At 38.3% G+C, this 26,669-nt stretch overlaps 1 protein-coding gene across 2 annotated transcripts in view; it reads right to left on the reverse strand.

The window, feature by feature from the left end:
* Window positions 1-26,669, reverse strand: part of Stg-1 (stargazin related protein STG-1) — a 40,928-nt gene that overhangs the window by 10,595 nt on the left and 3,664 nt on the right. The window contains exons 2-5 of one of the 2 annotated variants that reach the window (XM_078178233.1): window positions 5,030-5,122; window positions 2,841-2,984; window positions 1,499-1,587; window positions 475-630 (exon numbers count right to left, since the gene is read on the reverse strand). In XM_078178233.1, coding sequence (XP_078034359.1) covers window positions 475-630; window positions 1,499-1,587; window positions 2,841-2,984; window positions 5,030-5,122 — 482 coding nt within the window. The remainder of the gene's footprint in view (window positions 1-474; window positions 631-1,498; window positions 1,588-2,840; window positions 2,985-5,029; window positions 5,123-26,669) is intronic. The other variant, XM_078178234.1, reaches the window with a different exon arrangement.

The following is a 26,669-nucleotide window of genomic DNA, read 5'->3' on the forward strand; positions in this document are numbered from 1 at the left end:
ATTTTTTCTATGTTCTAAATAATAATTATTTATTATTTAAATATCTGTACATATTATCTCATTGCATCAGGTAAAGAATTGAAGAATTTCGCGACGCCACAAGTGGAAGAATCGTTGTTTTAAAAAATACATGTCCGCTCCCGCGTTTCGAAACATAAAATAACATTTTCGATGAAACATTCAGAAGTTCGGAACAATGTCCGGCGAAAAGTTCGGCCCGGCCAGTTTGTCACCGTTGAATGAAATTCCGGTCCCGGCAAGAATTCGGTTCCGCCGCCGGAGATTATTGCAGTTACGCCGCTTTGATACTCCGCCAAATAAAGGCTAACGATTTCCAATTCGCGTAATGGTCATTCTTAAGCGGATGTTAATTCTGTCCAAGTTCCGATCCCGCGAGTTTAGGGCGGCGGCGGGGGAGGAGGAGGCGGGGGGGGTTCCCGCGGAAGCCGTGGAAAAGAAGCTAATACTACCAACCCCGTAATTTTTCCTCCTGGAATCTCGTCGCACCAGTTCTCTCTGGTGCCAAGAAATGTACAAGAATATGGCGTAAGTGCCAGCTAGCTCGGTCGTGATGAAGCCACTCACGTACAGCAGAAATGAGAATCCGTACCTGTAGGTAAAGGGTGGTCCCTGAAATCGCAAGATTGCTACGAAGATATTCATTCGTACAAGCGCGATACAGATAAGATGCAATATCCGCGCCACCGTAGAAAATATTAAATTCAGTGAATCCGGTTTTTTATTTTTTCGATCGTGATTCACCGTCGGCTAACGTTGGAACTGAGCAACGTTACGAGAAATCGATATCGAAATTTATTGCTTGGCCGAAAACGATCCGTCGAGTCCCGCGAGAAGTTCTTGTCGCGGTCGATCGGCGCGATTTTTCAAAAATAGATGAAACAAAAATGTTCCGCATCGGTTACATGAAACTGGAGATTATATTTTAATGAATTGAAAAAAATCCTTTCATTGCTTCGAATTTTGTTTTTTGTTACAGTGTAGTTACATGCAATTTCATATTGCTTTTAAATGTATATTTTCGCTGAACTTTTATAATTTCTTTAAAACAGCTCGTTTTGATTTTAAAATAACTTGCGATAAATTACATATTTATTTTCTCTTTAATTCTGAAACAATTAAAATGAATGGTAATCTCAAATTGACTTAATCATTTTGCTCTTTTCTATTTCGTCTATTTCCACAAAAAGTTGCACAAAGCTCGCAGTCTAGTACTTTATGAATTTTAATTCTTTGATAATTATATTTCTCGTTAAATAAAATTTATATTCTACTTTATATTGAATTTATAAATTTGCGAAAAGTAATATTAATTTTGAGAAATTCAGTAGTATAGATTTTAGACAGTGATTGGGGTGGAATAATTAACATTTGAATAAAGCCGATCGATTTATGAGATTTTTAATATCGCGACGCCTTTCGCGGGACTCGACAGATTAACAAAAATATCGAAACGTCTAGATAGGCACATTTGACTGACCTGAAACGACGACCTCGGTCTAAGTTTACTACCAACTTCAGCTTTGAACACAGATATGTACATCACCATTCCCACCAGCATTAACAAACCTGAAAGGGAAACCGATTTAATAACCCGAGAGCCTTATCTCTCCGCCGCAGGTCCGGCGACAATTTCACGCTGACTGACCGATATAATAACAATCGATTGGCCGACCGTAATGCGATTGTTTAAACTTTAATCCGCCCCTTTTCCATACAGCCGTTCTGCAGCGCGCGCGCACGCGGTTCGACACGAACGGGGCAAAAGCCATTCGACTTCATGAAATACGAATTTTTCTCGATTCCCAGCAACTCAAAAATTAAATCGAGCAGAATCTGGACACGCTCGGTACAGCGTTGCCTCGGACATGTTTGCGGTATTAAAACTTCCGGGGGCTGCATCAGCATAAAATTTTCATTAGGTACTGTCGGCAAATCGTAAACCGTGGATTTAATATTTAATCCTCACACGTTCAGCGAATGTTTCGCTCTTTCGTATTGTTTTAAATCTGCGATCATTTTTATTCGCATCTTTTCTTCTCTAAGATATGTTTTTACAATCTCGCAAAACCTAAAAGAAGTCTTTCTTTCAAGGATAAAAGAATATTTGCGATAGAAACGACGTAAAAATATTTTCTCTTTAACTGGTTATTTAATATAGCATCGATCCGAGAATATTAATCATTTTAAAAAGCGCATAAATTTCCACAGTCCGCCCGCGATCATAAACATAATAAATCGGCCGCGGGACTTGGAACGCTTCTGGAAAGCTCCCGTCGCTTTATCAGCCGAAGTAAATAATTAATTATCGCCAAGAACAATTCAGAGATGAAATAAAAGCAGCGGAGCTCGATACGGCCGTCGAATCGCGGCGGAAAATATGAAACCGCGGAAGTTCCGATGAGTTCGGAAATGAAATTACACATTAAGCTGTTTGCGTCAACAAATGAGTTTCCATCGTCGCGGCGAGGATAAACTGAATTATCCGCGGCCGAGCCGGGGCACTAAATGAAACTTGTTAAGTCTTTAATGGCTTCTTTAAAGTAACCGGCGCGCGAAGGTGGGCGGGGCCGTGGCACGGTCGAACTTTCGCAAACGATTCGGTTCGGCTTTCTTTTTACGGTGGTTGCTTGCCCGGCAACACAAATTTCATCCCGATCGTTCGCCCGGAATCACGGGCAGCCCGACACCACCGTGAATCTCTCTCTCTCTCTCTCTCTCCCCCATACACAGCGAGCACGGCGGCTTCTTTCGCCGTATAGGCGTACGCAAAAGCGCGCGCGCGCGGCCCGTATATAACGCTGGTACAGTTTATTACTCACCGGAAACTATGAAGACCACGCCGGCGACAAAGACGCAGAGTCTGTGTCGCGGGTGAGTAACGTGGGCAGTGAAGTAACAAACTTCGGCCACCACCAGCAGCGATGTTGCAGCGAAGAAGAACATCGCCGACTTGGTAACTGCATCTGCGTTAAAAAATATAGGTATGAGAGCCGCCGGGGGAATGGGAAAACTTTCGACCGGGATTCCTCCTTTTTTCTCGGCTTTTGTTTCCCCCCGGCTCTGCTACCGGGGGTCGTTATTTATGGAAATATGGGGACGACGACGAAACGCGACGTGACAATGGTATACCCGGCGTCTAACAAGCACGGTTCGCGGGGCAAAAGATTAACGCGAAACGGAAGAATGGAATCGATGAAACGCACCGTGATTGCGAATATGCGAAACGACGTACAACGGCGATCCGTCCGAGCAGATACGATTCGTGCTATTATCGTGAAGTACGTTCCGCGGCGATCGACGCGAACGTTGCGTAATAACGTAAGCGACGAATACGTTCTCCTGAAATGTCATAAGTTCCCGTTTGATATTACCGTTTCACAATAGGTACGAATGTGGATCACAGATGTCAAGTGTTCCATCAATTGGAGCAATGAAAACAGTATGCTTTTACGTAGAAACGCCCGTATTTGAATAGGCGTTCTTTCACGAAATCGATTGTTAACCCCTTACCGTACTATTTTCTTCATAGTTGCAAGAATGATCACATTTTCTACTGTAATAATTTCTTAGAAGTAAAGTTGCGTTTCTCTGCATTTACTTAAATGGACAGAATTTTATTCCGGCTTAAAAGAACGAAATAACATTTATACTTAACACTTTACCGACCGGTAGCCTATAAATCGGCTTTTTACTCCAATCGACAATCTATTAATCAGTTATGACAATCATTAATTTGCTATCTGTTACCGAGGTATTTTTGTATAATTTAAAAAATATTAGATACCTTTCGTGGTGAATAAAATAAGTAAAATAGATAATAGGACTAAATATTAATTAATGCTAATATTATAAAAATATAAAAAACTTCACGGTCGAATAACCCGTCGGTAAAGTGCCAGATTCGTCAAAATACGGCAAGGGGTTAAATAACAGTATTTATCACTAGCTAATTGGTCTATTTGTGTCTCTGTTTCAAATAGGGGTCACAATTGAACGGTGTTTCATAATAGGGGGTGTCAATTACCCTTTTGTAGACTGTGTGTGTCATCTTCTGAGCACACAATTTTATTGGACAAATTCAATAGCTTTAATTTAACCCTTTACACTCCGCGTCATTATGGATGTTACCTACCAGCGCTTATGAACATTTATATTGTTATATAGTATACGTTACCTATGTATATATGTATATATAATATTATTATTATAATATTCGATTTATATGAAATTGTAGACATCGAGGAATAGTTGCAAATCGCTAGTAAACTTTAATGTTTAGTCATATACTAGAATTACGGTGTCCCCTGAGCGGAAACAACGGAGTGCATAGGGTTAACCCTTTGTACTCGAAGCCATTTTAACTGTAATTCTAAAATAACTTTTCTAACGTATGGCATTTCCATTTTGTGTAACAAAATGTATTTTATGCACATGTAATTGAATCTTGTAATTAATGAAACAACACTTTTAATCATTTCTGAAATCTATTTTCTTATAACATAAAAATGATTTTGGAACGTGCTGTAACAATTTTAGTGCTGCCTCAGAGTCTCCATTCGAGCGCAAAGGGTTAATAATGTTGCTTCTAAGCAAAAGTGAAATTATTGTCATTGGAGGGGTGCACAATAATTGACACACTTGACCAGGGCAGTGTTATCTTATATTCAAACAGGAATGTTCCGCAACTCTGTGTCATTTGGATTCTCCTTTCGGTCCACCGAACATGCCAGCGGAATGATGAGTCGTCGGCGAAGGGGGGGAGGTGGGAGGTGGGTGGACTGGGCGAGAGAGGGGTAGGTAGAAATCGCGGATAGACAAATTGTCGGATCCAGTTTATCATGGTAGGGTATATTCTCTCGGCTGAAAGCATTTTCCCGCCGAATATTTTACGGGCGTGTCACACTCCAGTTCAGCGCCAGGCAGAGGACACCTAATCAACCTCCCCCTTCAAAGGCACACGTTTCTCATTCCACCTGTCTCCGCGGCGCGGTTTTTCATGGGTACTCACATGGTATTGCCATGGTTGAATCGCTCGGGTCCGGACTGTACTCCTCGTTTGGAAAATAGTCGATACTCGAGCACTCGTACTCCATGCGGGAACCTGCGGAAAACAAAAGGAAAGTGATTCGTACACGCCTGGTACCTATCGGCGTCGTCGTGATATGCGCATTTCTGAAACACACGCTGATCGGAAAGCCCGGCCTCCCCCCCTCCCCCCCGATAGCCGAACAAATTCGTCCTTGTTTTTTCAGGCAGCACGGTCACGGTATTCGATTTATCATCGGCCAGACAGACCAACAATGCGGACGAAAATTCAAGAATTTTTTGACAAAAATCGAAATGCTCCCGGGGAGGGGGATGTTATTGAAATCAACGTTTAACGCAAAAATCAGTTTTTTTTTTAGAGCGAAGTATTGTCACTGTTTCGCGCGTGGTAAATTGTCAGATTATAGTAGGGAACAATTTATTTAATTATTTCTTTTATATTATCATCCATCTCTTTTTATTCGATAACGTTTTGCTAGCATTGCTGAGGGATTCTGTAATAAATAGTTTTTCAACTCTCATTTCCTTTACATTTAGAACAATCATAATTTTAAGAAAACTAAACACACATATACATGCCTAAGGGTGTAAAGAGGTTAAACTAGTATTAAACAGGATGTTCAAATTTTATTATTATTCATTTTATTTTATATTTTACCTCGAAGAAAAGAAATACTAAATTGCACGATATCGATCGACTGATTCCTGAAGATGAACATTTATTATTTAATAAACGTGGATAAAATGTAACAACACAAAATTGATCTCAAAATGTCAAAGAATATGTACACATACATATCAATATGCATCTATATGTATGTATGTATCGACGATGAGTTTCGTCAATGTGTCACGTTACAAGAAAATTGTCGACCCCCAATAAAAGGTTCCCTACAGTGCGCGGAATTAAAGTAAGGAAACGGGTAGGTTTATTCGCAACGCGCCCGGGTTTATTGTCGACTCCGAAGAGCGAGCACGCGAAAACACCGTATCCTAGAACAATGAACAGCGAGGCGGCCATATTTGCTCGCCGTGCAACCGAACGGAAACAGAAACAGTTCCGAAGAGCGGTTACAGAGGAGACGTTAAACGAATTTGGATTCAGAAAGGGGGGAAGAGGCCGGACTTTAATTCGTATGTACCAAACTAGTAAATTGTCCAAGCTTTTCCTCGCCCGTCGCCGAACCACGGCGCTGCCTTTTTCATTTCACGCTCGCGGGCTCGACTTTAATTGAAACGGATCTGGCAAAGAGAAGATGAGCCCGCGACTTGGGAATTCCGGGCTCTTTCGACGTCGGTTATTAAACTCGCGTGCCCACCTCTCCGCGCCGTTCGGTTTTATACGATTTGATTTAACAGGGTCGATACCATTCTCACGGGTATCTTACGATTGCTCGGCCACGCCGCTAAACCATCAAACGCGACGATCGTTGTTTTAACGATCGCCGGGAAGTCGATTCCGTGGAGACGCGAGGCGGCGCAACGAACGCTGGCTCTGCGAGTCGATTCTTCTACTAGTTGGCATCAAAATTAACCTTTTTGTACTAAAATTAAATCGGATAGTAGAAGAAGCATGTCATTTTTATATTGTTATATTTTTATATCACCAAATATATTTTCGGTTCGTTCTTATAAATGCATCGAATTAAACGATTTTCATAGACAGGCGTAATTACGTTTCGATTTTAAACATTTAAAAATTTTTTAATATTATAAATAATTTTCAATGTTGAAGTAATTTAACAAAAAATTAGAGTGTTCACCATGCATGAAATTTATTGCAATTTATAAATACAGTTTGTAAGAAAGACAAACAAAAAGCTATGATTTAGTTATTACATCCCTCTGGTTGCGATCTCATATTTAATACACGATTTAATAAACAGGTAATTAAATATGGCACTGTTTCAGTAAAAAATATTTATCTTTAAATTAATATCATGTCATATTGTATTTCGAATGAAATTATGTAATCTTTTCCATATTTGGACATTTATAAAATTAAACAGATTGTATTACGTTTTGAAGAAAAATACGTATACGTATTTTTATAAATACGTATAAATACTACAGACATATATATTGACACTGAAAGTAATTAGTACATTAACAATGAAATACGTAAGAAATAGTTATAATAAATTAAAAGATATATCAATGAAAAATACGTCAAGGTACTATGTTTCGAATCTCCTCTACTTTCTTACACGAATAAAAAATAAGAATAAATATTAAAAATAACACAAAAACCGTGATAAAGTTTTTCACGAACACGACGAAACTTCGAGGTGGTTAATATTTGTTTTTAGTTATGCTTAAATTGCTTGGGAACCGCTATTCCGTAAATGAAATTCGTTCGAAGTGGCATTCAATTAAGGGGGAGAATTTATGTAACTAAATAATAAATCGATTTAAAGTGAAATCCAATTATGGAAGAAAATTGACCGCGAACTAAATTATACATTGAATCGAAATAGCATCTAATTAAGGGAGAAGATTTACCCGCGAACTCTGTTGACAGTGAAACGTGTACACGTACGAAATAAGTGGTAAACGTTGATTACTATAATGAATATGCAACAATGAACGCATGTTTACACATTCGTTTCACGTTTTATCGTGCAAAGCGGTTGTTCAAAAAGTTTCATAATAGCTTCTCGTTAATTTGCATTTAATCAAATACTTGCTAATAAAAATCAAAATACTTTTTAATAAAAACTCTTGTTCATGAATTGACCGAACCTCTTCATAAATAAATTTCACAGAAAATACGCGTACGAGCGAATCAGTGGAACTTTAATTATATGTTTGACCAGCAATAACTTCAAATGATGAGCAAAATGGAGAAATAAAATTAATTCTCGCCGGGTGTCCAACTTTGGAAATTTGTTTGAAACGTGTGCACGGCGCGCGAACTTTCCACGTTCGAACGCAACAAATTTTAATGAGGCGAGCGCAAAAATATTTCTCATTAACTCTTCTCCGTGGGATTCAAACGCGCGTCTCTGTCTCTTTCAAATTACGTCGGCGCGAAACACCTAAAATAAAGTGCACGCAGTGGTCCGTTAAACAAGCGCGAAGCTGCTTGAAAAAAATTGGATTGTTAATTGTATTGTCAGTAGACGAATCGAATAATTTCCGATGCTTTTTTTCTTAGAGCGTCGTTGATATTGCAACGTTTACAGTCCAGCACGCGTAAAATTTTACTATCTCGCTCGAAATTTGATAACGTAACTCGTGCTCGGTTGCTGCAACTACGTGCACCGAGCGAAGTCTATCATTATGTTGCAACGGGATCGGGATGAGCTGCGCGGTGCATCAAAGCTGATTGCAATTCGGGTGTCTTGTAATTTCCGCGCGTTCTCTATATTTCCACGGCAGCAGTGCCGTTCCACACAGTGGCCGACGTCGGCATTTATTAATATATTTGTAAATAAACGAATATTCGGTTGTTCGCGGCTGTGGCCATTTTCTGGATGCCGCCGCGGTACAATGTAACATTCCGATCCGCTATCTCTCTCTTTTTTTTTTATCGAATCACCGGCACGAACCAATCACCGGAATCTGAACCCAATAAAAATCGACGCGCCAAATGACTTTTTCATCAACTCGCCTACACCGATCTATTACTCGCAGCCGAACCAACCCAATAAAAAAACCGAACTTCAAATAATTCTTTCGATTCCATAGTATCGACGTTCCGGCTCGACTATGGTCCATGGAATACCATGCGTGTCTAACACGTGTATTTCGATTTCCCGAACTTGACAGAGTGCGAAAACGGATTTTCTACTGTGCGTGTTGCATATTCTTGTTGAACATTTTACAAATCGTTGCAGTTATGTCTTGCACCTGTTATCCTAGATTGAAATTCGCTGCCTCGAAGACGTCTTCATTGTGGCGAACAATTTTGTAATACTTCTTGATATTAAATAAATTTTTTAATATTTAATATTAATGTTATATTTCACCATATTTAGATACTGTATAGATTTTTTAGACACTAAAGAATTCTTATCGCGAATAAATGAATGAAATAATTAACATAACAGAAAATAAATAAAATAAAGGAATAAAAAGATTTAGTATGCCTTTATACTAAAATAAAAGGCATGTTTAGTACGTCTTTAGTACAAATTTAATTTAATACCACGCCATTGCCGTATATTAAATTTTAAAAATTCTGACGTGGCAGTGAAAGTGTTAAACCATAAAAAATCGCGTTACAAGAATCGCAGAGACTTCAATTTCGATCAGACAGGATCGCTGTCCGCCGCAAGACGCTCAGGAAGACGAGGATTCGCCTGCTCGGCCGATCGTGAATTTTCGATCGCGTCGATGATGGACGGCAACTATCAAACGCGTTTCTCAAAATGATCCGCAAAAGGCGGCGCGCGGCGACAGGTTTCCGAGGGGGGGTTGTGGAATACAGAAGGGGGGCACCGTGGCTCGAGGAACGGGGAACGGGGAATTGGGTTGGCAGGCGTGGAACAGTCATTTCCGGTTCGTGCCGGAAGTTGGCCGTATTGCCTCCCTTCGACAGCCGGGAATCAATATTCCAGGTTCGTTGTCGGCATGCCCACTGGCAGAGGCATAACAGAAATAATAACTTGCAGACCGGTGCGCGGGCCGCGCGGTGCAACCGATCCACTGGCGGGGCCACTGTTGAACCGTGACCAGAGAACCGGATGTGTACGACCCCCTGGCAGCTTCCCATTTCACCGATCCCCGCGTTTCCTCGAGACGCGAGCCCGGTATTAAGATTTACCAGCTCCGGGATACGTAAACATATTTTCCGAAAAACTCCGCGAGAAGCGAAGACGTCCGCGCCAGAGTTTGGCAAACTTTACACGATACCGTGCATAACAAATTACAGATTACGTTTATATTTCAATAATTATTAAGTCTTTTTTTTATTTAATTTACTATTTTTATTACCCTATTTGCAATTGAAATATTACTTCTTAATTGGAAATCATTTTTAACACTAAACCTACCACCTAGACAACTATCAGGTTTCTATTTTTTGTTTAATAATTATTGATACCATAAAGATAATTTTATTAAAAGTTCCTTAATATATTTCTTTATTCAGGAACGCATTATTGTAAAAATTGGGAAAAAGTTGAGTAAAGTCTATCTCGTAATTCTATTAGGAAACAATTTTTGTTAGTCACTGCTCTTTCGTTTATCGTGTATTGTACAATAGATATTTTAAACATTAATTTTACAAGACAAATGTTCCTTAAGTAAAAGAGAAATTAAGTGAAATGTAAATTATAAATTTACTTACTTAATTTAATTTAATTTTTAATTAATTTTACTGAATTTAATTGTTGTCTTTTCTTTTGCACTTATCGCGAGATAAATATTAATTTTCATTCATTATTTTCGAAGAGTTCGCGTCTTTCTCCGCGATTATTTTTTGACGATGACGTTGAAACGTTACGGCACGAACGTTACGCAGAAGTATTGTTCCGGGATTGATCTTCCCGTTCGCTTCGGTTATTAAGCATTCATGCGCTGACCGGAAGAAATTGATTTCGTTCTTTTCTTTTTTTTTCTCGCGTTCGAACCAGCGCGCGGATGGGAAACTTTCCCGTGTCTTCCGGATTTCGAGTTTAACAGGGGCGCTGACGGATGAATAATGCAACGGCCAAGAAAATGTGGTTAAAGAAACGAAAATCTAGAGCAAAAGTTGCTCCCACGGAAACTGGGGCTTCGCTGCCGGGCGCAAAGTGCATGGAGATTACAAAATGTAGCCACGTTCGCCTGATCCAAAAAGTTCCGAGTTCGCCGAATGTTGGAAAATCAAATGGAAGAGAAAATCCGGAACCGGTCGCTGCGAATGATCTGGCGGTTCTAATGTTATACACTGAATGTCGAAGATGTGTCTTGATTTTCAACGGTGACGTTAAGTGGACGTGATTCTACTTTTACGTAGAATTCATTGGTGGCAGTATGTTGCATTTTCATATATTATTTTACAAATATTTTAAGCAGAGACAAATTTCATCAATCAACTAGCAAATTATTCACTGTGAAATTAATATAAATATGTTGTTAGACTTTGTTAATATAAATCTTGTACTTTAGAAATTTGCTTATCCAAGCGTTGGAAAATTATAAAAATATAAATTTTATAAAAAATATATCGAGTTGGAAAGTGAAAAGAACTTCATGATGAAATACAATATTTAGAATATATAGATAATATGAAGAATATTATATATAGAAAATATAAAACCTTTAGTATATAGACTTCAATTGTAAATTATTAAATAATTTCTCTTTGTGCAGCTGAATACTTTTCAAATATCCAAGCTAAATACTACGAATAAACCGTAACAGTAAGCATTATTCTGGTATAATTATTCAATGAGCTGAAGTACGCAATTTCAATGTAATTATGAACGGCAATGAACATCTAAAGACGGAACAATTGTTATCGGCATAATCGTCTGCTACGAAATTGGCAAAGTCGCCTTTCATGTTTGCGAAAATGTGTTCGAATCCGCGCGTGTGTGTGTGTGTGTGTGTATTGGCTCGAGCGTGTAACTTTACGAGGATACTTTTTCCCAGCGACAGTAAGGAGCCTCGGTAATGAAGAATTAAAGTTGCTCGCTTGAGAGTTCCATTCTGCCAACTCGCGAATTTCTCTTGGGTATCGTACTTCTTAATTTCCTCGCAGTATAATTACGAAGTCTATTATTCAAACAACTCACGGTTCTGCGGATGAAACGATTTAATGAATACACAGAAAATCGTGATTAAAGTTTAATTAATCCGTCCGGTAGAATTACTATTGACACAATTTTTCAGCAGAGTTTTGCCCCGGTCGTTGGAAAACGTTAAAACTTGTCACCACGCCGCCAATTTGCTTTGAACGCGGCCAGCATTTCTGCGATCGTGTTTGAAAACGTGAAATAAATTAATACCGCGTTGAATTCATTTTATAATTCACTTATCTGTGCAAGTTTGTTCTGTTGCTTATGTTACGCACAATTTTATTCTGCAAACAATTACTGTTTTCAATTTAATTTTTAAAGACTTTATATTAAATAGATTAAAGCTTATACAGCTTAAATTTTATATAAATATTTAGGTGATATGTTCAAGAAATGTATGAACTACATTAGTTGCAAAATTTCATTACTATTACTGGTATTACTATTGCTGCTTTGTGTTTAATATATAAAAATTGCAATAATTAATTTGTAACGAAGATAAAAGTTTTTAGAATTCAAAATTGTATACAATTATTTATTTTACATTTAATGTTTAATTTTCCATTCGATCGTTGCTTTGTGTTAAATTTGTGATAACTGCAACAAGTGTTATACAATTAAAAATTCCTACAATTTAACTATACAATTATTTATTATGTTAAAGTTTGAATTGCATCAATAGTAATAAATATAATCGTAACAAACAATGTTACGAACGAACTAAGAAATCTTCAGCTCAAAAATCACAGGAGACGATTAAGAAACCACATTTCTCTCGAGCAGCGGTAAACTTTAAATTGCACGTGCTTCACGCCTAATCCTTGGCAACTTTGAAACTAATAGAAATCGAAATAATTCAAGCGTTTACAGAAGCGGGAGACGGTAAAGGCGGCATCTACAGAGGAAAAGTTCAGCACATCCGATAAGGGGGGGGGTTCGTTTTCCACGTGACACGGCGACACGCGGTGGAAAAATCTCGGGTCTAACCAAGAGAGACCGTGAACCATTTTCCCGAAGCAAGGAAACTTTTTCAATCTAACAGTATAATTCCCGGGGATATCGTAAGCATTTTAATTAAAACAATTGTCTTCCCGGGGAAGTGAGGAGAAGTTTGGTCGCCGTTTCGATTTCGGGATGGTCGTTCCCAAGAAAGAACGGTAGACCGCCTTACAACGATCAGGCGAGTCTTTTCGCAGACTAAATTAAGACGAGAAGGATGTTGGAATTTTTTAACACAATTTAATTAATCAATAATGTTAGTGGGTAGATTATTTCGGATTTAGATATTTGATTAAATATTTTAAGTACAGTTAATAGTTAATCTATATAGAACCATTCTTAAAATTTATTTGTAAATACCATTTTCAAATATTATTATTAAATATTGTTTTCTATTAAATATTGTTTTTTATTAAATATCCCATGGTTCTATATATAGTATTTCATTTTACTTAAAATTTTATGACTTCGTCTTACGAGCTTTTGTCACAGAATTATGTAAAACGAATAATATGATTTGGGAGATTTAAACAAATGTGTAAATACTTAAAATAATTTTAGAAATATTTTCACACCTTAAAATTTCTAAAAAAGAAAAGACATCATCGTCTGACTTATTACGTTTCTTATATCTAAGTCAACACGTTCAGTCGACAATCAACCCCTAAAATCCTCACATAATTAACGCAATTTAATTAATTAAACAGAAACTAGAAAGTTAATATTAATCATACATTCTAGTCAAATTTAATTCGTTCAAATATATTGCAGTAGAAATAAATTCACAAAATTGGTAAAAAATTACCCGACGCGGCTCTCGACGTGTAAAACAATTTTTAACTTGAATAAAAATTCGCAACGCAATCGTCGCTTTTACCGCAAAAGTTCAGCGCAACTCAAAAAATTGGCTCTCGTCGACAGAAAGACGCTGGTTGGTGCCCAGCGCGCGATGAACACTGGCTGCAGGTGTGGTTTACAACGGAATAGGATCATCGAATTTACAGCTGCGATAGGGCGGGTTAGTTGGACGGCGGTGTGCCCGTTCTCTCCCCAGCGCGACATTATTTAACATCAGCGTGGATAATTGGTACAAACGGGTCGTGCTACCTGGACGCGGGGCACCAAGACACTGTTCCTGGCACGATTACACTATTAAACGGCCCCGGAAACATTAGTCACGGCGCGCGAGCAAGTTTTAGCGTCGCCGGTACCCCGCATTTATCTGCGGTCCTCGAATTCGATAACAGTGATATCCGATTTAACTTCGCCGTGGTTCCAAGTCGCGTTCCAATGGGGGCTATCTGCTGAACGGGGAATTTTACCAGCCCGGCCAAAGCCGCGATAAAGTCGGTAAATTGTCGGAAGAAAATTTTCTCCACCGGCTGAGAGGCTACGTGATACTCGTTCGTTTCGCCGGCGAGTAAACGTCGGGCGTTCCGCGTCCGAAACGGCTCCCGGGGAAAGTTCAAACCGGAATAACAGAAACAAATGAGACGAATTTAGATAACGTATCGCGTAATCAGTGAGCTCGCCAACTTTTTCAGGCGCGGCACGTTTTAACGGCGTGTCGACTTGTCGGCGATGTAAAGTTTTCGTCCCGGCATCTGTAACTGTTCAAGTTTTCCTTTTGTCTCGATTGCGGCCTTCATTCTACAGCCAAATCGGGGGAATCCATTGACGTTGGCGTTTGGATAAATAAGGATTTTGCAGATTGGCTGAGAAATGTAACAATGCTACTAGTTACGCATAGCAGTATTTTAAATAAAATTAACTAGAAAAGAAAGAGTTAATGCTAGATTTCTTTGATTTGTTTCTTTTATATTTAATTTTTAATGATTCTTAGCTGCGTTATGGTTGGTCAATGCTTTAAAAATTGTATTTCAGATAATTCGTTAATATTAATATTATTGGAGAAATATCGTAATTAAAACAGGATAATGTTGAACAGTCAAGCAAAGGAAATTCCACTTCCATCTTGATTATATATTATATGAAGTATTACAATTGGCGAATATTTTTGTAATTGATATTGTTTATTAGTTATTTATTGAAATTTTGCATATTAACATTGTTCCAAAGACTATATGGAAAAATAATGTTACGTTTTAATACAAGAGTTTTGCAGCGAATTCTGGAGCTGTAATACTTAATTAATACAGTCTCTGTAATTTTTAAAGTTTCACTTCTGCTTTACAACTATTTTACTATACGGCTAATGAATACTCCAACTTTTGCTAATTTACTTAAATAATCGATGTTATAACCATGAAGGTAAATATTGTAACTACCTCTTTTGCTGTGTACCTTAAAAAAAAGTATTGATTTACATATTTTAATTGAAAGAAGGATAGCGTCAGGACTTCTTCAATATTAACAGCTTTGCAACAAGTTGCGAAATTAAGCGCTATATGGGGCGAGACTTGAATCTAGGATGATCGGAATTTATGGAGGCAAATGGATCGTAAATTCATCGAGACAGTTTCATGAGAATGCAACATTTTTCACGATAGCAAAATTCGAAACTTCCCACCTTAAACAAGGAAAATTAACTAAAGGATTATAAATCTTAATTCTAGCGACTTTTCTCTCTTGTTTCCCGGGCACTTTCCGCAAAAGAAAATTAAAATAGCCGGCACACAACGTCAAGAAAATAAGTTCCGCAGGAAAAACACGGGATTTCTTTTCCTAGAGATGTTTCTTCTCCCTTTTACCGACAATGTTGAATTCGATTTTATAACGGATTTAATAAACGGAAATATTATTTGGTAACAACGGGAATCCTTTTTCTGTTCCAACAATAATACATTAACGATAATACATTTATACGTTTTCAACACTGAAAAGTACTGTTAAACTTGAAATGTTCAAAACCGTGATTTATCCAGTATCATGCACACAGTTATATTTCGTCGTTTGACATGTTATATGTCATTTTTCGTAGATTTCGACACGTTGATTTCAAGTCCGGTCGTAAAATTGATCTACCGCTGCTGGATACCGAAGAAAGATCGATTTATGCGAAATAACTAACGAAATCGTGATTTCGTCGACCTGTCATCATTTTGGCCACTGCGTCATGAAAGTATTGATCTTGTTCTTATCGCATGATCCATAGGAAACGAAAATTCTCGTTTTTCATTCTACGCATTATAACCTTATATTTATTAGTATTTTTCTGCCTGTTAAATATATATAACTTCGATAAAAAAATATCTATCGAAGATTACGATAAAATACAGTAATTAGAAAAATACTTATCACGTCTTAATACTTTACTGACCAGTCATTCGGCCATAAACATTTCTGATATTATAGGATAATTAAATCTATTAACATTTTTGTATTTTCATAATATTAGCATTGAACAGTATTTATTTTATCTATTTAATTACTCTCTTTTTATTTAATTATATCGTGAAATTAATATTGCAGAAATATATAGTTTGAAGTATTTGAAGTTGAAGCTTGCAGTACTTAATATTTTTACCTCAATAATATATAACAAATTATTGGCTGCAATGAAAATTTATTTCTAGACTACCTATCGGAGGAAACAGCTAATTTATAATCGGTTGGCGAAGTGTTAATAAATTTATTTTAAAGAAATTCTATATAATTGAAATCACCTGTCGCATATGAAAGCTATAATGAAAATTCCTCGTATTTAATGTATTAACTATACTTAGCATTCTTCCTATCTTATTAAAGATACTTCTACTAAACTATAGTACTTTTCTACACTTAAAGGTACTGTTTATTTCACAAAGTTCTTACAGAACGTTAAAATTTACCTCGTACAAGTTCGAGTATTACTGTCTTTAAAAATACAAATAGTTGGAACCTCCCTCGCAGAAATCATGCTTCCTTATACTTAACCCCATTCTACTCGCGTGGCTCTAGACCACCATGACCTAGGCAAGGATTATAAGACTCCGGTCCCGATAGGACCAGGGTCTGTCGTGCTCGTCAGCCAATTGACCGTTAATCGAAACTGCGGCGCGGAAAAGTGGCATCGGTCCGCGCCAATGGGACGCCGTCTTTTACACGCAATTTAGCCGCGGCGGCCGCCTCTTCGTTCCTATTCCATCCCCCCACCCGCGCGAAATTCGAGTCCCTTCGGCCGCGATAAGAAGTTATCCGGTAGTTGAATGAGGACGAGGAGGACGCCCCTCTCTACCATCGACGACGGCTGATGCTTTTCCTCCTTTTTTCCTGATCCGTCGGCACCGCCGTAGGGCATCGTTGCCGGGTAGGCGGTGGAACGAGCCCGAGGACCGTAGCGATGAAGGCGGCTCGAAGGAGAGAGAGACCGGTTTCCGGTACCCTCGGTAACGAGTCATTTCCGACCCAGTTCTGCTCGTCTCCGTCAGACCTGGGGTCCCATCCCGGTGGCGTCATTCCCATCCAAAGTGCCTGGACCGGAATCACAGAACGCTTCGCGAATATTACCAGTTAAATGCTTCCTGCCTCTCCCCCTTACCTCGTCTCGGCCGGAGGGAAAATCTTGACTGCCGCTGTCGAGCGAACAAGAGGCGTGGCGGGGCAATGTTTGCTACCTGGAATCCGTGATCGCTCCTGTTTAGAGGCTGCGAGAGCTACACGTTCCATACCGATGCTGATGCGCCGCGCTCCGCGATTATCGCGCACGGACGCCCCGGGAGCTCCCGTTTCGGTTAACGCGCGACTGTCACGAACTTCTTATGTGCCGCGCTCGAGGGGGCCGCTCGGTAATTTCCATTATTCAGCGCGTATCATGGTAAATTATTCGATGATACGATCGTGTGCGAAACTTACAATCTTAGCGAGAGTTTGTTCTTTTTCGCTAGCGGTACCTTGCGCTTGTAAGGGGAGGTCCTTAGGCGTGATACTTACTTTTTAACCCCTTGCCGTATTTTCACGAGTCTGGCTCTCCATAGGGATTTCTATTAATATCGTAATAAGGATGAATGTTACTCCGTTCTCTTAAGCTGGAATAATATTCTCACCTCTTGTCGTTAGTATTTAAATCTTTAAGTAAATGTAGGCAAACGGAATAAATATTCGTTCGTTTCTTTCTAAGAAATCATTACGATAGAAAGAGTGCTCATCCTTGTAACTATGAAGAAAATAGTACGGCAAGGGGTTAATGTGACTTTCTATAGCGATAGAGGTTGTAGAATTAAATCTATTGATACCTTGATTTTAAATACAGGTGAGTTATAGTTTTTGAGATATTTTAACCCCCTGTACTATATTGTCATATAATTGCAATTTATTGTAATAACGAGTTCGACTCATAGTAAAGATTTCATACATGATCTGCTAGATATAGTGTTACTCGTTTCGTCTAAATTGAAATATAAATTGATTTTTCTTTTATCAAAGTTGTGGAATAAAATTAAATAAAAATATAGGAAAAATAAAGGTAACTTTTAGTTCTATCAGAGAAATGATTAAAGTCGAACAAGTGTTAGTCAACACAGTAGTGAGAGAGATCGTAGTGCAAGGGGTGAATGTTGAAATTTATAGTAAGAAAATTGCAATTTATAGAACACCCTGTACAGTTTGATTTTTTACATGTTGTATTAGTTTATTAAGCATGACTAAAAATTACAGATGAACGATTTTATTCCTAGCGACCTAATTGTCCATGGATTTTGATAAACTGATTTTAAAAATTCCAATCGCAAAATTTCCTACCACCTTTCTATAAACAAATCAGTAGGTTATCAAATGCTATAACAGTATTTTTAACACCTACCAACACCATTATATATTCGCATTTGACCTGTTCATTTTCGCGATAAACAGATAAAATCTAAAATCCATTAATTACAGTTCAACCAACCCCTAAAGTCTATTTACTCCGCCATCGTGACAACTGTCGCCTCTTCGCAAAGATCCTCCGCTGATTGCAATATTTCGCTTACACCATTTTAATGCACTGCTCTACCACACAAAATGCATTTAGCGCATCCTCCTTCCGCGATGGGGGAGCACGATACGGAAGTATAGAGAAAGGCGCTTCGTTCCCCTCCACAGAAAGATCCTGAAATGCTCGCAATCAGCCGGCAAAGGTATTTCTGAATGATCCCAAAGAACCCCGTTCCTGCGACGACGTCCACATTCAATCAGATTCCGAAGATATTCCTCGCAGAAATATTTCACGGTAATCGTCGAGTACTGAGAACAAACGTCTGGAGCTGATAGCTTAAGGGTGGACACCCCATCCCAATGGTTCAAACGAATCGATCTTTTTCTGTTTCCGAACATCCAGCGACCGATGGTAAAGTTTAAAAAATCTTGCTTTGTCACAGGGAAAAGTTGCCTCAAAACTTCCTTTGAGATAAGTTCTCTTATGTTTCTCCGTCACGTTATTTCCACAAGTCGTATTTATTATATTCTATATTTAGCATATGATTTTTTCTGTAGGTCAATTATTTAATATTTTATAAGCATTTAGAGTTAATATTTTTGGACAAGAATAGTTTATTTGAATATTTTTACGATTACATAAATTGTCAGAAACCCCTGTTTTAATTTTTAAAAGTAACAGTCAGACATTTATCCTCACTTTTAACGAGTGTTATTATAATACTTGTCGCAAGTAGCACGCATATTGAACAAATAAATCATAAATATATCTTAGCAATATCGATAGTCGTAAATTAAAGAATTACCAAATTTCATCACCTAGGAAAGTTCTATAAATCTAATGTCAAAGAAATAATGCCAAAAATTAGAAAGCACTTTCTCAAGTCTCTTAATATTTTTCACATTTTGATATTATTATTAACTCTTTTAATATCTTCCTCATTTTGATATTTTTATTAAGTCTTTCAACATTTTCCTCATTTTGATATTTTTATTAAGTCTTTTAACATCTTATCTCAAAACCCGCAGTCCAGCAGTGACAAAAAGAATATCGAAACCTCACCAATTCCTCAAGGTCTCGGTACAGTATCCACCGTTTAATCGTCGCGCGACGTTTGCCGTGGAAAATTTGAATTCCCCTCATCGAGTACGGCCGTCGTAATGAATTGTAAGCCCGGCCGGAATAAGTCCGGCACAATGCCCGGAATAAATATTTTGTAATAGCGCGGCCGGTCCATTACGCTGTCAAAGGAGTGAAAATTGCGGGACAGGAATATCTCCTCGGTATCGCAACTCCGGCTTAGACATTAATATTCAGTGCTCGAGGCACGTAGAGCTACGTGTCCGGCAATGCGGCAAAGGCCGCTACGGCGAGCCCCGCGCGCCGCGGCGTCGCGGCCGTATAAGTTAGCGGAAAATAAAAGGATCCGGAATTTTCATGCATGAAGAATGATCGCAATTATACGACCGCGAAATTAAAACCGGCAGAAAAATACACGGCGTCGCCGCCGTCGCTTCGTCGTTCGCGCGACCGAAGCGCGCCCGGGACCTTCGAACGGATAAAAATTCCGCGGGATTGCTCTCTTTTACGCTCCAGACGACTCCCCCAACCCCGCCCCCCCTGTATTTTCCCTTCGCGCGTTGTTGACCGTGCGCAATCCAAACAGCCAGAATTTCTTTCATCCCGCCTCCAGTATAAATATTATCGCGCTTGCTCTCGGGGAACTACGACGAAAGCGAGTCAACAGTAGGTGTTTCAACCCCTCCGCTCTTAATTACGCCGAAGGACCGCCACTAGGGCGTTTTACATTTTCTTCGATGGCATTATAAAATTGCCCGGAACTGCGACGCGGGAAATAACGATCTAATTTGAATGCATTAAGGACCTGCGGGGGTACGGCGATTTTATTTTCGGTTTTTTTTTCGTTCGGTCTGGCGACATCGACGATCAGAGGGAAATATTCCCCGTAATCGAGCAAAGTGGTCTTCGATGGAATCAATACTCCCCGACACGTTGGTAAAATTGCTGAAATTACGAATGCATAAATTGAAAAGATTTTGGGGCCAAAGATGCAAAAATTTAAATAACGTAAACATGTTTTGAGCGGGTTATACAAACACGGTCTTATTTTCCATGCAAAGGTCATTTAAACACACCTAACACAATAATGATATCAAATTGTGAAAAGGTAATATTATTTAAAAATTATTAACTTAATATTTTACATCGCTTTTAAGGTTATTAATTTTTGTGTTAAGATTTTTTTGCAGCTACGTTTAATTTCCTCTTTTTAATTATCAATTGTTCAAAATTTGCGACCATTAGTATGTATACTTCTGGCCATTATTCCCCATAAATTTTCTACGAGTTGCGAAGCACAGACCATTCCATTAGGGGAATGTCCCGTGACTTAACCCGTTCACGAGAATGTGTGCAAATGTGGACCACTGCATTGTCCTCTTGGAATACAAATTAGTGTTCTGCAATTACGTCATATAAAAATCGACTAAAAGTCCTCTTAACAGGGCCACATAATTCTTAAAATTCATTCTGTTAAAAACGAAATGGAGTTTTAATTTTTCTCATAATGCAAACGTTCTCTTTGATTTTAACATCTTTATTTTTAAAGTTTCTATAAGTGAAATTGTGTTTCATTTGAGAATATGATTTTCGTCCACTTATCATCTCCATGCACATGATCTTTTATAAATTTTAATTAAGCAACTTTATGATGAGCTTCCAACATTGACTGTTTTAGAAATTCCATAGAAATAACACTTGGTGCGTTGTGTAAAATTTGTACCACGCCTCTTTTATTTATTGACAATAACTCTATTAATCTCTACACATTTTGTAGCGAAAAGTGAATATTTAATTATTTAATTTAGACAAAGCCGGGATATCTAAATCTAAAAAAAGGAAACTAAAACAACGCTCTTTCGTACATATTCTTTCTTACTTTAATTATATACCTCATATAAATAAGTCAGCGTTGTTAATAATCCCACAAGAAACCCACATTCTCTAACACGCGAACGTGTTATATTTGCGGCAATTAACGCAGTTCGAGCTTTATACGAACGATGCCGGTGCTGTTTCACGCCAATGGCAGGCAATTGCGCGGAGGACGGAGGAGCAATATGCAGCAACAAGTTCTCAAGTTAATTGGGTGCAGAAGTCGAAATTAGGGTAACGAACAGCGTCGCTTAAGGAGCAGGAGGGTGGGGAGGTGGAGGAGTAACGGACGGGACGAGGCTCGAATGGACGATTGTATAGAAACACGCGGATCGACCCTGGCATTAAACGCGAACGCAAAACTATCCGCGAAGATTTCCGCGCCGATTCCCCCCGGGGGAGGGGATCTCGGACGCCCGGTGAATAAAATTTCCAAGGGCGGCTCTCTCTCTCTCTCTCCCTCTCGGAGCGGTGCATTTTTCATTTCGACAACTCGAGATATCGTCTTCCATTTCACAGCTCCGACTACTTTGCATAGCCGTCTCGGAACTTTTACCCGAATACTTAACCGACAGGACTTATGGGGATATCCCCCCGGAGTAACGTTACAGCCCGGAGTTTAGCGCGTGCAACTCCTATGGCTGAACACGACCGTCTGTTTCCGGTGGCCTTTGAACTCTTCCCTAGACCACCTCCCGCCACCCCCGCGAAACCGTAACTCCGGGTACTTACTTAACGCTACCGAAAATTGCAGTTCCCTGGGAAAACTCTCGCCGACTTTCGTGGATCACCCTTTTCCCGGGGAATTTGATTTTCTTTGTTGGTGGAACCGGTCGCTGAACTCGCGAGAACATTTTCGTTGGAGTCTCGTGATATTTGGTGCATTCGCTTGACGCACCGTCGACTTTGCGAACACTGAATTAGTCGCGATATTTTAACCCTTTGCTGTACGATTTGTTTTATGACTGCGTTAATTGGTACTTCTCCCTTCTTAATTCTCTGTGGGTCCGTGTAACTTTTAGGTTATATGATAACATATCGACATTTTACCAAATAATTTTAGATGATACTTACGTCTTAATTATATAAGGTCTTTGAGATAACTAATAACAATATTGATAATGGTTGACTGCACCGTTAACTTGAAATAACAAGTTATCTGCAGCTAAGTAAAAATATTCGATCCATAGAGGATTAATAATATCTCTGATAAAATAAAACAATGTTTGATCCATTAAGTGTAAAGACGACTTAACCTAGCTTAAATCTAGAAGCGAGAACTGTAAATAAAATGCTTATTTATTGATTTGAAATAACGAGATTAAAACAAAGTTTTGTAACATAATCAAACATCAAACATACATATATGCAATAATTGTGAATTTGCTAAAGTACATATCTGGTCTAAATTATTAATAAATAAATATATAAATAAATAAGCAATTATCTTTATCACTCAATAATAAATCACCCTAAAAATGCAGTCATCTGAAATACTCGCACTTATATATGTTTTAAAATACAGAATTGTTCCAGTTGTACCAATCGCTATATTTACTTTATTGTTTCATTGTTTAGCGTTTTTTGTTGTACTTTCATGGAGAGCATGACGTGAAGTATTGCGTACAGTAACGTCGGGAAAGGTCCTCTGGACATTGAGAATGTTTGTTAGCAGGTGGAAAAGTTTAGAGTAGGTGACACCCTGGGGAGGCAGAGGTCAGAAGTTAGTTGCTGCGTAGAGGCACTGGGGATGTTTGAAAAGTGAACGAACCCGTCCAACGATTGCTTCAACGTTCTAGATCTTCAAGACGAGAAATATTGCGGCGATGTTTGTTCATTTATTAATTAACGATTCAATTTACTTTCCCGATTAAATCAATACCGATGCCGGAAGCGTTGAATAAAAGTTTTCAGCACAAGAACGTCGTGAAATTAATGATTCATTTCGTACGATGAATGTAAGACATTTTTCTGATAAGTGGATAATCGACTTTTATGCATATGAATTAATTTGTAGGGTTTGGAAACAAGTCAAGAGTCTTGTGTCGGAGATTTATTAACGTGAAAATTGAATGAATAAACCACATTTGCATCGAGACTCATATTTCGAATTTTTAATCATTGACACACATTTTTACACAGTTGTTATTTATTTAATTTGTTATAATTTTATTTAAATTTGTTTCTAAGTTTAAAATCTATTACAATTGCGTCTTCTTTATAATTAAAAAATTCTAGTTTCGTGTAAATCTCTTTTTAGTATAAAAATTCTAATTTCATATAAATTTGTTGATATTTATTATTTTTAATAATAATATAATTTGATAAAAATTTATTACAACTTATCATACCTTATTATGATTGAAACTTCTGACAATTGAAGTGCAATTTTCTCACGTTCCATTAAGGTCTGTAGAACAATTAACGTGGCCAGAGAAAACATCTTGAAAAACACATAGATAAAGATTGATAAATACAAATAAAATATAAATGAAAATAAATATAAACATAAATACAAATGAAATTGAAATACAAATAATCCTAAACATGCCCGATCGTATTTCTGTCAAAATGGCAGTTTTACGCCGTGGCAATGTTTACTTAAGCTTGCAAAAAAATTGTGGTCAATCTGCAGTTCATTGTTTACGACAGGCCAGGTGAATGGCCTTTCCTGTTGATTTAATCTTTCGCTTATTTACTTTTTCACGTGATTACTCGAAGCCGCGATAAAACGATCGCGGCGCAGCCATGCATTTCGTAGAATCAATTCAGCGTGCAAATAAACACAATGCAGTTGTTGCACTGATATTTACTGAACTGGAACGTCAACTTATCACGAGCTTACAATATAATACCGCTTTCAACGAATTGCACCACCGTAGGCGAACAAAGTTGCTTTCATACCGATTTCCATTTTAACACTGATTACAATAATATTCATTTAATTATCAGCAACAATTATTCCATTAATTTACGGGCACATTACGGGTATATCCGATTAAAAATCGACAGAGAAGCGATTGTTATATTCATCTACCTTTGTAAAAGAAATTAATAGCTGTTAGTTTGAGAACGGACTGTTAATTAGAACAGTTAACATCCTTTTAACGTGCCTTCAAAGAACCGGTTAAGTTCTCTTTAACTTCACGTATTACCGGAAACTTTTCAGACGGTTGCAGAGCTTCCTATCTGATCGGAAGCAAACTGCTACTTATCCTTAGCGAACCCGCGTTCTATTAAAATTAGTCTTCACGACCTCTGTACTGATAAACAACTGTTAAATCTACTTGTAACTTACAGTGCACGATAAGTAACTTTTAATCGGGAATTTAAGAGCAGGCTTAAATAATTCTACATAATTCCAGATATATATTTAAGACAATAATGTCAGCTTTACTAATATTAAATAATTATACTTGCAAGGCATTTAGTTATTTTTTTAATTTCACGTTTGAATACCAATTTTTATTGCATACGAAATAAAACATACTGAAAGAACTGCAACATGTTTCTAAGACTGTCGAATATTAAAAATTTTTTCTGTCGATATAAATTTCTTTTCTCGATATAGATTTTTCTGTGATACAAGCATCAAGTCTTCTTCGATTATTAAAAAAAGGACGAAATTGTTGAGCCAGTTTCCGTGTGCCCGTGAACTACAAAGATCAATTACTGTACTCCTACCTTGAACGCTGTGCTTAGGTTACTCTGTCTCTCTGAATATCGTGCCATAATTACTGTACTTTGGACACTGTGCCTTAATAACTGTGCATAATAAAAATTTAATAGTTAACATACTTGTACTTTTACATTCTCTAAAAAGAATGTGATATAATAATTAAAACTTCACGTTAGCCACGATTGCTTTAACATTTCTCTTTAAAACATGACAGAGGCGATTTGAGATTTCATATTATTAAAATTATTTCAATAAAAAACTAACTCATTCGACGAATACAATTATCACAATAAAACATCGTTGCAATTAAATCTCGTATAATAAATCCGTTAATAATTCATTTCGAATCGAATAGATTTTGTAATTTCCAGAGGGCACTGTTTCGATTGACACAGCGGAAGCCCGGCGAGAGCCGCGCTCTGTTCGCAAAGTGGTGGGTCGTTTTGGTCAATGAGCAGCAACGAGTACACGTGCGGTCATGGCTTTTACTCTTTGACACGGTCGCCCCCCGGTACCGGCGGAGAGGAGGGCAAAAAGGTCCAACGACGACGTCGAATTAGATTTCCTTAAATACGATTTCGCCCGGGCGGAGTGCTCCGGTGCACTTCCGTCCAAGATCCCAAACAATCTTCCGGGTACAAGCCGTGCGCCCGCGCGCGCGCGTTCCCCGTCGGTTCTCTCTGCGAGTTTTTCAATTTCCGTTATTGTTCCCGCTGCCCCGTGTGTCCATTTCGATATTACGTATCGAACGCGAATGAACGCGGCACGAGCGGTGGGGAGGGGGGAAGGGGGTGACCAAGGTTGTTACAAGATCGCCGCCGGTTCCCGGGGAAGTGCTTGGTAATGCTCTTTCGTCGCATCGAAGTTAAAAACGCTTCGGCAAGGGGACCGGGCGCACATATCCTCGGGAAGCAAGCATGCTTGTTATGTGCGCCAGTTCTGGAATGGACAACGCAATCTTCCTCGCTGCAACTTATTCGATTCTATTGGATTCTGTTGGGAATTTTTATTTACTCGGCGACGGTGCCGTGTTCTTGCCGGATCACGGCCGGTATCATTTTAACGCGTTATTTGCCGACAGTTATTGAATGTATCCTGAAGCTTTATTTTAACCGGTTTTTCTAATGGAATAATTTATTCGGAGCAAGGTACCTCGAATGAGAAATTCACAAGGGAACTAAATAAATTTTTGGTTACAACAAAGTCGTTCGGAAGTTTGTTAACACTATGCTGTCTGGCGTTACCACAGTGAGGTAACGCGCAAACAAATTTTATATGTATTTACATATGTGTATCTTCGAATTTTCATGAAAATAGGTGGACAGCATTAAAAGCTCACGAAGTCAAAATTAAAGAATTTATAATTTTCCGATAACCCTCCTCGATA

Source organism: Augochlora pura, chromosome 4 (assembly GCF_028453695.1).
Source record: "Augochlora pura isolate Apur16 chromosome 4, APUR_v2.2.1, whole genome shotgun sequence".
Taxonomy (NCBI): domain Eukaryota; kingdom Metazoa; phylum Arthropoda; class Insecta; order Hymenoptera; family Halictidae; genus Augochlora; species Augochlora pura.